This window comes from Heloderma suspectum, chromosome 4 (assembly GCF_057233095.1).
Source record: "Heloderma suspectum isolate Gila_16-S chromosome 4, 16-S_ref, whole genome shotgun sequence".
In the NCBI taxonomy this organism is placed as follows: Eukaryota; Metazoa; Chordata; class Lepidosauria; order Squamata; family Helodermatidae; genus Heloderma; species Heloderma suspectum.
Window position 1 is genome coordinate 139,284,482 of NC_139461.1, and position 13,628 is coordinate 139,298,109.

The window sequence follows — 13,628 nt, forward strand, 5'->3', positions numbered from 1 at the left end:
TTTGAGGGCCGAAAGGCCGGGTAGAAATATGTGTTTTAAAATAAAGGATAAAATACTGTGCGCATGGAGTTCGAGGCTTAGTTGAAGGTGTGTACAATCGGAGGGATGCGTGTGCTCGCCTTCCTGTGCGCTGGTGTTCTGCTTCCCGAGGGCTGCGGAAAATGAAAATCCGATGCACGCAAACCTGGAAGAAAGTCCCATGTATTCCGCGGGTTTTACTTCCAGGTAAACATTCACAGGTTTGGGGCCGCACCGCCCCAACCCCTACTTGGCCTGAGATCCCCTGTGCTCTTTGCGGCTGCCCGGCAACATCGAGGTGGTGCCGAGTCGACCCACCGCGAAGAATGGGCGGCGCCTCTCGGGCTCCCTTTCTACCCTATCCGGGAGGCGCAAGGGACGCTCTCCAGGTGCGGGAGCGACAAATGGGGCCGGGGCATCCTCCCCTGGGTAGCAGCAGCAGCGCGGGCGGGCCTGGCCCCAGCCCTCGGGAGGAGGCCAGGAGCAAGAATCGTGGAAGAAACCAGCGGGCAGCAGCAAAAGGGTCTCAGAGGAGCCTCCGAGTCCAAGCCGGAGCTGAGCGGTGCCAAGTCCACGCCGCATCTGGGCCGAACAAAAGGCAACGCATGGTGGGATGCCAGACGAAGACAGCGGCCCATGGCCCATGGCCCAGCGCTTACCTGGTCGTCCGAAGACCAGCTGACATATTTGCGTGCGTTTTCCCGAAGACAGTGCTACTTCAGAATTCCGTCCAGCCACGCGTCCCAGATTCACATGGATTCAGGTGTTTTCCAAATTCCAAGACGGACCTACCTCTGTGCGTTCATTTGCAAGCAACACAAAATTATAGAAGGCTTTGCAGTATAGAAGGCTTTGCCCAAAGGCTACTGGGAGAGAGAGAGAGAGAGAGATCTTTCATCTTTTCCCCACCCCAGAGAATGAAAAAATACTTTTTAAAAGTTTATTTGGTGCAAACACGGGTGGGGAGGGAGATCGTCTTTATATTATATTAAATTATATTATATCATTTCACATTACATTACATTACATTGTTTTGTTTTGTATTATATTATCAGCGTGTAGTCTCAGCTGACACAAAGGAGAGAGACAGGTCTCTAGGAAGAACTGGTAGTAGTTTAATTCTGTGCTCGTGATATTGTGTTTGTGGGTCTGTTGCTCTAATTAGATAACAAACAAACAAGAATTCTAGAGGAATAACGGGTAAGTTGTTACCAGTCCACCACCATCGCCTACCAATAAAGAAGAAGAAGTCCCATGTGCTTGCTGGACCACTCACTTGCAATCGTCCCTGATCTGGGCTGTTGCAACGAGGAGCCCGTGTTAATGGTGGAAAAAGACCAATCCCGTGGATTTTTTTTTTCTTTTCTTTTTTTATGAAGGGGACACACCAAGGCTGCAAAACAGCAAAACCCCAATGTTGGACAGCTGTAAAATCGTGTAGACAGCTTGTCATACAGCAGCGGGGGCTTTTCTGAAAGTAGCCCATTGCTAAACATTAAATACACACACACATATACACACACACACACACAGCATAGCAGCTGCGCGCGCGCGCGCAGACACATCAAGGCAAAGTGGCCCGGGCAGGATTGCTAAACCACGTGCTCCGCCGACGGGGGGGGGGGAGGACGGGGGGAGGTGGGCGGGGCTTGGCGCTCAAGTGGGTGCCAATCAAAGCATCAACTTCAAATTGTATCTGAAAGATCAGCCGAGGACCTTAGGGCAGGCGCATCAGTCGGAGCTCAATTGTTGATCAGATCACATCTAAGGGATTTAGGAGCGCAGACGAGCCGAGATTTGAGGGAAGACGCCCCACCGGCTCCATCCACACGCGCCGCCGCCTCCTTTCCTCCTCCTCCTCCTCCTCCTCCTCCTGCTCTTCCACATGCAGATTACAAGATCCGCCTGAGAGGGAGGGAGTCGCGGAGAGCCCGCCAGCCGAAGCCCCGAGAAAATTCCCCAGACGGCGCCCCGCTCCCGGCACGGCAGCCTGACCCGAGTCGCGCGAAGGAGAGCGCCGCCCGCCGCCCGCCCGCCCGCCGCCCGCTCGCCCGCGGACCGGCGCCCACCCTTGGCTCGCCCTTGCCCGCCGGCGCGGCGTGCTGTCCCTCCTCCTCGCCCGCGCGCCCGGGATGTCCTTCCCGCAGCTGGGCTACCCGCAGTACCTGAGCGCCAGCCAGGCCGTCTACGGCGGGAGCGACCGGCCGGGGGTGCTGGCGGCCGCCGCCGCCGCCGCCGCGGCCGCCGCCGCCGCCTCGGGCCGTCCCGCGGGCGCCGAGCTGAACAGCGGCTCCACCGCCGCCGTCACCTCGGTGCTGGGCATGTACGCGGCCGCGGCCGCCGGGCCCTACAGCGCGCCCAACTACAGCGCCTTCCTGCCCTACACCGCCGACCTGAGCCTCTTCTCGCAGATGGTGAGTTCGCCCCGGCGCCCCTCGCCGGGGGGGGGGCTTCCGAGCGGGCCCTCGGCTCAGCCCGGCCCGGGGGGGAGGGCTCGCCTGCCCGCTCGGGCGCAGAACTCCTGCTCGCTTTCTTCCGGGGGGCGCCCGGCTCCCGCGCGTTTGCTCCCTCCCCGATACCACTTGCTGGGTTTTTGCTTCTCGCGCCACCTTAGCTAGTGCCCCCCTCAGCCCTGCGGCGAGTCTTAGGGCCGCAAGCAGGCACCCCTGCGCCCAAATACACACGCCTCCGCACTTTTTTTTTTTAAAACCATCATCCAGAAAAGCAGCCGCTTCTCCAGTGGCCCTGAGCGCCGGCTTCCTCCGGGCGCGGTCGTTGTTCCCTCGAAGCGTGCGGTTCAAGGCTCGGTCGCCTCTTGCTTGCCGCTGGAACGTGCCGAGGGTTTAATTAATTTGCAGCAATTAAAGCGCCTTGAAGATCGGAGGCGTGAAAGCAACTGAACAGTGGCGCCACTTAAAACTCTCCGAACAAAACCGGATTGTGCCCTCCGCAACCCGCCCCCGCCCCCGCGTGTCCTTCCCAGATCTTTTTTTCTAGCGGATTGGAAGTGATTGCTAAAGGACTCTTCCTTTTCATTCAGTGCCACGAACTTGACTGGAAATGCCTTATTGGTGTATATCTGCGTTCCCCCCACTCCTTATTTAAGTGTAATTGTAAATCCCTTTGGATTCTCCCCACTTTCAGAATAGCCTATTGATCAACTATATGGAGATATTTCTGGCATTTTATTTAAATGAAATGAGCAGGATATTATTGTTTGTTGTTGTCGTCGTCGTCGTTGTCGTCGTCGTCTGTTCTGTGGTGAGACTATTTTAAGAATGGTTTAAATAGATTTGGTTAGCTTCATTGTTTTTGCTCATTTTTGCTTGGAACGTAGATGCTAATAGAGAAGCAGAAACGACTTTCAAAGGAGTATTTTCAAATGCATTCCCAAGAGAATGTTTGTTTTGATGTTAGCAACAATAACAAACAAAAATACCTTAACTAAATAAAGGCAGGACAATAAGCTTCCTCTATTACAGTCATTCTTTTTTCTTTGTTTTTTTAAATTGCATCTTGTCCTTCGCAGATGAGGCTTTCTCTCCCTTTGTGACTTGAACAGATTATTTTAAACTTATTAGAAAGAAGTAGATTTCTTTGGGAAGGATATGTCATACTTTTCAACCAAATAAATATTTTTATTTCAAAAAAGGAATTGTGTTATCCGTTGATATGATATATATAAAAAATCGAATTCTGAAGCAGAGCAACGTTGAATGAACAGAACAATATAAGACAGAGACTGAAAACGGGCTGTCCATTCTCACTTACTCTGCACCAGTAAATGATGAGTAGAAGCAGTAATGATTTTCAAGTGGCTACTTCAAAAGAATTCCCAGCAGGGGAATACAAAATTTATCATTTCAGCGACAAGAACAAAAATTGTTCAACAAGATTAAGGGAGTGTAACAAGCATGCCGTGTTAGAGTTACCATTAAAAATTGCATGTTGCCCTTTCCAGATGGCATACTATTTTTCCTTACAATTTCTCTTGTGAGCCTGCTCTAAAGAAATCATGTTTTTTAAACAAAAATATCTCATGCTTTTCCTCTTATATGGCTTTGTGTGTGTGGGTGTTTTAAAAACCTAGCATGCCATTCTGCCATGTTAAAAAAAGAAGATAAAACCTCAAGTGAGAGCTTTAAATGAATGGACACTAACAGGAAGAAAAGGAGAGGATGCATTTGAATAAGATGAGATGTTCTTGCTTCTCACTAGTAGGTTTTCCATGTTTGTACCCATCAGCAGTTCCTAGAAAGCATGGCCCAGTTCTGAAGAGGTTCCTAGACTTTGAGGAAGTTTGAGAAATTGAGTCATAAAATTCCCTGTGTGTGCGTGTGCACAATTTGCAGTAATAATGAGGCCTAATGAGGTTGTTAGAATGATAAAATGTTATTTACCAAAACACCTGATGGGCTAATTTGACTTCACTCTGTTTTACTGCTGATGATAAAAAATATATTGATTGAAAATAAATCACCTCTCCTAAAGGCTTGCAAAAAAGCAGAGGAAGTGTTTTGTTCTCCTTGGATGAAAGGATTATTGAGGAGGAGAAGCAATGGAATACATACATCCAAATAGAAAAGGGTCTCTCAATCTGTGTGTCTCATGGTATCCAAGAGGATGATATGGCTGAAATGTATGGACAAAAGCCAGAGAAAGTTTAGCCTTTTAAAGTCCCATGGATTCTAGTGGGAGAGAATTAAGCATGTGTGCTTAACTCCCATTGAAATCAGTGTGACTTCAATGTGCTTAACTCTGGCTGCATTGATTTGTGCCTTCCTGTTGTCTGCCTGTGTGGGAGGCGGGAGCACAAGAGAAAGATTCAGTGCAACGCTGCCCTCTTTCCCCATCATTTCTCCTTCTCGGTGAGCTGCTCTTTAAAATGCTGGTGGCAGGGCTGAGCAGGAATCTGCCCTGTTGTCTGTTGCACCAGACATGCATGCCCCAGCAGCCTGTGATGCACTGATATGATCTTTCTCAATGTGGGTCAGCACCTCTTTCAGCATGCCTGCTTATTTTTAACGGCACAATAAATATTGCCTCTTGGACATGGATTTGGAAGATGAGGCTGGATGTGTATTCGATGGGCAAATGTTTTGAAGTGAGTGCAAAGCAACATCCCCCTCTCCTTCTGTCCCTCTGAAGGGAAAATCACTTGGGACAGCTTTGGATTATAATATGAAGGCAGAGCTTGTGGAAAGGGAGCAGTTGATCAGTTTCCTCATTCTCTCTTCTTTTCTGCTTGTCTGAATGTGTTCCAGGGCTCCCAGTACGAGCTGAAGGACAACCCTGGGGTCCATCCAGCTACCTTTGCTGCTCACACCACTCCTGGTTATTATCCGTATGGGCAGTTCCAGTATGGAGACCCAGGGAGGCCCAAGAATGCCACCCGGGAGAGCACGAGCACCCTCAAGGCCTGGCTGAATGAGCACCGCAAGAACCCCTACCCGACCAAGGGCGAGAAGATCATGCTGGCCATCATCACCAAGATGACCCTCACGCAGGTCTCCACCTGGTTCGCCAACGCCCGGAGGCGGCTCAAGAAGGAGAACAAGGTCACGTGGGGATCACGGAGCAAGGATCAAGAGGATGGGAACCTCTTTGGGAGTGACAATGAGGGGGACCCCGAGAAAAATGAAGACGATGAAGAGATCGACCTGGAGAGTATTGACATAGACAAAATCGATGAGAACGATGGGGAACAGAGTAACGAGGAGGAGGAGGAGAAGGTTGAGCTCCTCAGGCAAAGAAGTGAAGAGGAGCATCTGGAGAAAGAGAAGGCCTTGCCACTTTCAGGCCCTGAGGGACTTAAACCCAAGGAGGCCCTGGCCCTGGTGAAAGAGGCCTCCGACAACCCCACCCGAATCCTGAGTCCCAGCAGACAAAACAACCTCCAAGGCCCGCTTCACAACAAACCCAAGATCTGGTCTTTGGCAGAGACAGCAACCAGTCCAGATGGGGCCCTCAGCAAGCCCACTCCCCCTTCGCCGCCAGCCCAGGTGAACCACACTTCCCCCCAGCTGCAGCACCCGGCATTCCTCCCCAGCCATGGACTTTACACCTGCCAGATTGGCAAATTTCACAACTGGACAAATGGGGCGTTCCTCACCCAGAGTTCCTTGTTAAATGTGAGGTCCTTTTTGGGAGTTAATCATCACCATGCCACCCACCACAACCACCACCTTCAGGCCCAGCAGCAGCAGCAGCCCTCAGTGTTAACAGCTCTCGGCACTGATAAGCCTTCAGAGAGGACCAGCCCCAAACACATAGGTAATGTTTAAAACCAGAGGGACAAAGATACTGGCAGGCTGGATTCTGAGGGCTTCCTTGGAAGGACATTCCACTCTTCCTTAGTCAGTCTTATGCAGGCTGCGTGGTTACACTTGGCTCTCCCAAAGAACTTTTGTGGGACCTTGAATGGAGATATATTTGATTGACTACTATAGTCCCTCCGAAGCCTCACTGCTCTTTTCAGTGGAAGGTAGCACAGGGCAAAACAGCTTTCTCCAACCAGGCGCCTTACTGACGTGTTGGACTGTAACTCCCATCATCCCCAGCCAGCATCTATGCTAGCTGGGAATGATGGGAGTTGAAGTCCAACAAATCTGGAGGGCCCCAAGTTCAGGAAGGTGGGTGCAAAACATACTAAGACTCTTCTAACTGATATTCCCATCATTTTGTCACAGCCTTTCTGTTTTATCATGACTTTTAAGATTTATTTAAGATTTATCATCTGAAAAAAAGAGATGGTGACATAAATATATTGGGTTGTCTTTTGGGGCTAGGGGAGGGACCCAAATCATAAAACTCCTCAGGGCCCCCAGGCATGTGTGTGTGTGTTGCAGGTGCCAAGTAAAAAAAGCAAGAATTTAACATTCATGTAGCACTTTCTGATTGCTGAAAATACTTCACCCACGTTTTCTTAGCTGTCTTTTCAACAGCCCTGCAAAGGTATTATGAACTCCATAGGTAGATTGATGCAGGATGGTTTTTCTCTAAGGCCACCTGGAGAGTTGATGGCAGACAGAAGCAAGATTTGAATGGGGGACCTCCTGGTACACAGATCAGTAGCTCAGCCACTACATCATACTTTTCCTGCCTTGTCTTTTTTGAAGTCGTCTACTATGATTCTTGCTGAGATGCTGGAATAATTATCTTGTGTGTTTACATATTTGGCTCTCGGTGTGTGTCCACATAGGTGAACTTTTCTAAGAGTTTTCTTTTCTTTTCTTTTCTTTTCTTTTCTTTCCTGCCTTCCTTCCTTCCTTCCTTCCTTTCTCTCTCTCTCTCTCCCTCTCTCTTACTGTCTTTCCTGCAGAAAGAGAAAACGTACCAAGGACCGACTCTCCGCCTCAGCAGTTAAAATCTCCCTTTCAGCCTGTCCGGGACAAGTGAGTTCTTGTTCAGTGAAATTTACTTAAAGGAAAGAAAGTGCTTGGATAATGCAGACTAATCCAAGCACACCCTCATTATCATAAATCAAAGCAACAATCAAGCAATTCTGTAAAGCTTTTCAAAGTGGCATAAACTTACAAACTATATACTTTAGCCTGGACGTTTGGTGTGTGTGTGTTTTTAAAAACTGAATACCCCCACCACCAATGTCACGTTGCATTTCTATTGTGTAAAAAGAAAAGAAAAGAATATTCCTAGTCTGTTCCCTAATGCAGATGGGCAAGCAGTAGCTGAGCTTTCACTGATAGATGGTTCTGTCTTTTCTTCCCAACAGCTCTTTGACTCAGCAAGAGGGAACATCGTGAATTTTAACAACTCTCCCTTCTGCTTGATTAAATGGGGGGGTTTTTTGGTGGAAAAGAAAATTTCACAGACTGGTCTAAAGGACAAAACAAAAAAATGGAAATGATCTAAATGACTCCCATCAATCTCTTTTTGCAATAAGGTGGTACCAATCCATTAAAAAAAAAGATTTTCCAACTCCTTAACTGGACTCTCCCCTTTTTTCGTTATTCCATTTCCCAAAAGTGTAATTCTAACCACGATTGGATTATTTGTTTTGGTAAAGATTTCTCATGTGTTTGTGTTATTTTTTCTGTATATAAAGTGATTTAAAATTGTAAATAGTGCCACAACAAAAACTTGTCTAAATCGTATATTTTTGTCTAATAAACAAAATGAAATTATGACCTCTCTGTGCACAAATGGGTTTTGGTGTTGCACAAGATCATTCAAGAGGCTTTATTGTCATCCTTCCAATATTAGTAGGGCTGTGAGCATTAATCAGTTTAGTTGGTAGATTAATCAACCAAAGCTTTGGTTGATTAATTATGAGGGAAGTGGGTGATTTAAAATTTAAATTGCTGTGTCTGTGAGTAAATAACATGCTTGTTTATTTTTGAGGCCACTTTGGTTCTGGTGTGTTACTGTACTAGGGAATTAGAAAGAAGAGGCTACTACATAATTTTTCCTTCCAACAATGAGTGATAGCGTTTTGTGTCCAAGGGTTGTATCCAATGCAAGTCTAAGACGGGTTCATTTCAATAGGCCTACTCTAAGCAAGACTAACATTGGCTACAGCCTCACAATTCTAAGCTATTTTAAATTTCTTTCAGTATTCCAAAAAGGTATTTGTTCTGAGGTCTAAGTAAAGTGCAAATGTGAATCACTAAATTTAATCAGTGAATCAATTAATTGGCTAAAAAGGCAAAATAGGAATCGACTAAAAATTCTTTAGAAATGGTTGCCAGAATTAAATATTTATGAAAGCTCCCATAGCAAATTGCACCTTATACTTGCTCAGATTGTGTATTTTGTCTTGATTCCGAGAAGACAGGTTTCTTTCTCAAATCAAACTGTGCTTTTATATTTATTTATTTATTCATTTATTTATCATAACATCCAGGTCAGTTGTAAATTGGCTGTACCTGCATGCTTTTTTCCTTTTTCCTTTTTTGCTGTTTCGCCGTATGGAAATTAACTCTTTCTTTGAAGAGGGAGATTATCTTTATTTCTCTCCCCACCCACCCACCCGCTTTAAGAAGTGGGGGGCGGGAGAGAGAGAGAGACTGCAGTGTAATTGTTTTTAAAAACAGGCTTCATGTGCAATTACTGTGAATGTATATAGAATGATACTATTGAGCGGATCTCCTCTTGCAAAAGTTGTGGATTGTTCAAGTCCGAGGGATAAAGGTAGGAAAGCTGAGATAACAGGAAACAAAACTGGGATTCATGGAATGGATTGAGTTTCTAGTTAAAGGTGTAGCTTTAGAATCCCCCCCCCCCCTCTCTTTGTGGAGTTATGGTGGAAAATCCTTATAGCAAAGGGAAACGCCGAAACGGACACTGTAGGTCATTGGCCTGCACGGAGGATGCCCATCTCAGATCCCCCTGCTTAACGAGGAAAGGAACGAGGGAAGGAGAGACGTTTGGAAAAGCTTGGCTGATCTTCCAAAGACCAGCCCTTGAAAAAGTTGCAATGTCCCCCCCCCCCCCGGCGTGGCGTCCACTTTTTCTTCTCCCGCCGCCCCCCCCCCCCCGGACTTTTCTCCCTTTCCTAAATGAGAATGCTAAATGCGCATTGAGGTGCTAATCAGATACCAGATGGTTGTTGACGGTGGAAAATAGAGAGAAGCAGCTGGGAAAGTCATTAAAAAATCATGTTGGAGACAGCCTATCCAAACAGCGGCATCCTCGGAGCAGAACCTGTCGGAAACCAGGACGAGATTCGAAATCAAATATTAATAAATTCCCCATCAAGGGTGACAATATTGATCTGGAATCCCCCCCCCTTCCCCCCTCTCCTTTAACCGGAAAAACACTGAATGCAAAGGGGGAGATACCGCCCCCCCTCGCGCCACCTTGGGTGAATCTGCGGCTGCTGTCGATTTATTTATTTAGCTTAGCAAAGGAAAAGGGGGAGAAGCGGCTGCATTTTCCTGAAAAGGGGGAGAAGCGGCTGCATTTTCCTGCCGAAAATGATTTCCGTGATGAGAACCAAGGGCTGATCAGGGACTTCTGTCCGGCTGACCCTTTTAAGCGCGTCCAGTTTGCTTCTGCGTCTCGATCCGCTGCGTGTAGATGCGGAAAGTCCGGTGGAGTTTAACAGGGCTTCTCTTCCCACATAAGGCCTGCAATCGTCCACGCAACGGATGGATCTGGGAAAAAGTCTCAACGGGGCTTACTTCTTAGTAGGGTTAGGTAGGATTGCCCTGGAAATGCCGCCAAGGCTGCAGCATTATTTAAAACTGGGGGTGGAGGGGTGATCATGATCCAACACAGAGGTGTAGCGCGATCCGCGGCATGTTTACTCAGAAGTAAGCAAGCAGGTTCACTTAGGACGTAGACTCCCCAGTAAGTGTGCCTAAGGGCTGCAGTTCAAGGCTTGCTTTAAACTGAACTCTAATCGATGTGTAGTATTACTTGGGAGTAAATCCACTCCCCGCTCCCATTGGATCTAACTTCTTTGAGTACTCATGCGTTAGGATCGAGCAGTAAGACTGTTGGGTTTTCTGTTGTTGGATTTGTAAAGGGCTGCCTTTTCCAAAAAGGGATTGTGTGTGTGTGTGTGTGTGTGTAAGTGTAACTTTTAAAAAACGGTTTAAAACTGGCTGTCTCCTTGAGCGGAGGAGCGATCCTTATCAAACTTTGCTCCTCTTCTTTCTCTCGCCGGCTTAAAATCTCAACAAACAGAGGTTTGGGACTACGAAAGTGATCTCGTTGCAAACGAAAGGATACGTGCGAGAAAAAATGAGTGAGTTAGGAGGGAAAGAGAAGCAGGGGGAGACAAAGCGAAAAACAGTTCCCAGCGGGCGCCCAAGGGGGAATCCGGGGAATAATCCACTTCCCGGCTGGCGGCCCTTCGGGGCCGAGAACCGATTCTCAAGGCGGCCTGCCCCCTCCCTCCTCCAAGGCAGCGGGGTTCCTCCCCTCGAGCAGGGCTTCCTCTTGGTTCGAGCTGGTACTCCCGCCTCCCAGGAGGCGACGGGCTGAGTCCGAAAAGCGGTGGCGGCTGGCGGTTCCGATCTTGGTGGGGCTGTGCACTCGTTCTGGGTTTGAGTCAGAGCCAGCCAGAACTCTAAAGGAGCTCTCCAAGGTGCTGAGCCCCATCTCCCAGAATAGGTCCAGCAACTTGGAGAGCTCCTTTAGCGTTCTGGCCCGGTTGGACTCAAACCCAGAATGGATTCACAGCCCCACCGAAATCGGAGCTGCCACGCAGCCTCGACTGTCGAAAAGCCCGAGCCTTCTTAAGACGGAGCAGCAGCACAGAACGGGGGGCGGCGGGGCGGAGCGGGGGAGCAAGCGAGAGAGGGACGAGGGATCGCCTTGCTGCCTTCGTGGGTGAAAGCCAAACCGGGGGGGGGGGGCCCGCGAGGCGTTCTCGGGGGTGTGCGCGCGCCTCTGCCCGTCTGGGACGGGGGCGCGCTGGAGTCGGTGACGCCGCCGGACTCACTCGCGGCCCTCCCTGGGAAGGCTCGCAGCGCCCTCTGCAGGCCCCGGGCGCGATCACTGCGTCCCGCGCTGCCGCCCGGAGGACGGGAAAGCGAAAGCGGCCCCGGAGAAGCTTCCTCGTTGTCCGCCTGTGCGGTTGCTCGTGCGGGGCGCTTGGTTCAGCCCGGCCTTCGTTCGGGGACGTCTTTGCGCCGGAGAGCGGCGAACGAAGGGGGCGATCCAGAGGGAAGCGCGCCTGCCTCTCCCCCCGCCCCCTAATTTCAAGGGGGACAAACCCGCCCAGCCTGGGCTTACGCTGCTTGCTTAGAAGCCCCCACCGGAACTGAGATCCAGCCAGGCATGGGAGGGGGGCGGACACCTCCGACTGGGGGAAAGCGCCATCTCCACTTTTGACTTGGGCATCTAGGGAGAGAATTCCGATGGAGACGTTGTATTTTACCTTTACGTACCTTCGTAAAGCCCGCCCTTGGGGAGTAGGACAAACATGTTCATCTGAACGTTTCGAGGAAGAATGTTCTTAGGGAACAGTTCAGCCAAAGTTAAGTTGGCTGAACTGATTTCAGTGGGAGAGATTTAAGCATGTGCGTCTCTCTCGGGGTGTATGATGCCCAATGGGCGCTATCCAATGTTAGCCTCACTTAAGTCCCATTCGTTTCAATGGATCTGCTCTAAGTAGTGCTAACATTAGATGCGTCTCCTCCTCACCACAAGCTGAACTTCACGGGGCTTCCGGGCCACGACCCTATGCATGTTTACTTCGGAGTAAGCCCCATTCAACCGAGCGAGAGTTACTTCCGAATGACCCTGCTGTGGGCTGCAAGCACTCAACTTCGGCTGGATCGTATTCGCTCCGTTTCTCTCCAGCCAGGTCACCTTCGGCAGTAATTCCGGGAAAACTTGAGGTGGTCCTGGATTCCTCGGGAAATGCCTTTGCAAGCCAGTACCCCCTTCCATATAAAACAAAACACAGAAACAGCAAAACGTAGAGAGATCCGTGCAGACAAATGTAAGGCGCGCGCCTCCATTTGAGGCAACGTGCAGAAGGGAACAGTCGACTGGACCAACCGGTCCCTTCGTCAGCCGTTTGAGGTCTCTCGTGCAGCCTTCCCCAACCTGGCGCCCTCCAGATGGGTTTGACTACAACTCCCATCTCCCGCAGCCAGCCACGATGGGAGCTGTAGCCCAACCAATCTGGAAGGCACCAGGTGCGGAAGGCTGATCTAGTGAAAAACTTCCATTCAATTCCATCGAGGATGGAAAGGGCCATTCACAAAAGCCCCAAGCACCTCCTCTTGTAAACCCACCGGCAGCTCAATAAACATTTTTTTTCTCCTTGCTTTAATATGTTCAATCCCCCCCCCCATTCAACAACCCCCTTTATTAGTTCGCTTTTAAAAAAAGATTCTAAGGAGGGTCACTGTCTGCTACACTCTTGCACGTAGGGGCAAAACAAGGGAACTCTCCCCAAGGAAAGAGGCTGGCAGGCGTTAACATGCAACCGGTTCTTGGAGCGCGATTCTAAATGCATTTAGTCCGAAGCAAGCCTCATATTGTTTACTCCCAGATGAGCGTTCATCCCCTGCATGCGGGGGCGGGGTGTGTGTGCTGTGGCTCAGCGACAGAGCATGTGCAGAAAGTCCCAGGTTCCCTCCCTGGAATGTCCAGGTAGAACTGGGGAAGTTCCTTGTCCAAAAGGACAGCTGCTGCTGGTCAGTGTAGACAGGACCGACTGAGCAAGACGGGCGTGGGCTCGTTTCTCACGATACTTCGAAGCGACACTCACGGTGCGTCTTGCAGTGAAGGCGGCAATCCTATAGATGTTCAGGCAGAAAAAAGTCTTACAACTCCCAGCATCCCCCGGCTAGGGGATGCCGGGAGTTGTAGGACTTTTTTCTGTCTAAACATGCATAGGATTGTGCCTTAAGTGTAGGTAAGTTGTCTGCCTTAACCCTACACATATTTACTTGGCAGACAATGTGACTACACAATCTAGTTATGTTTTCCCCTTTCCCTCCCCTTCTAACCTGCCTTTTATAACATCTAGCCTGAAGAAGAGATCTGGGGATCTCGAAAGCTTGCACAATTTAGGTGTGTGTATGTGTGTGATATCTTTTGGTTGGCCTAATAAAGGTAATACAGCAACATGGATTTTGGAATTTTTCTGATGGTCAGTGAGCCTACCTTTGCTTTTTTCGGAATTT

General features: G+C 49.3%; 1 protein-coding gene across 2 annotated transcripts; it reads left to right on the top strand.

Annotated features, from left to right (window-relative positions):
• The first annotated feature begins 1,730 nt into the window (after positions 1 to 1,730).
• Positions 1,731 to 8,209, top strand: IRX1 (iroquois homeobox 1). 2 transcript variants are annotated; one of them, XM_084850668.1, is made up of 4 exons: positions 1,731 to 2,432; positions 5,283 to 6,291; positions 7,340 to 7,412; positions 7,751 to 8,209. In XM_084850668.1, exons 1-4 carry the CDS (start codon positions 2,151 to 2,153, stop codon positions 7,779 to 7,781), a joined length of 1,395 nt encoding a protein of 464 aa, XP_084706794.1. In that variant the 5' UTR covers positions 1,731 to 2,150; the 3' UTR covers positions 7,782 to 8,209. The 2 variants fall into 2 exon arrangements, with proteins under 2 accessions (XP_084706794.1, XP_084706795.1); XM_084850669.1 differs by lacking the exon at positions 1,731 to 2,432 and adding an exon at positions 2,596 to 3,279 and having other exon boundaries at positions 7,751 to 8,169.
• Positions 8,210 to 13,628: the final 5,419 nt, after the last annotated feature.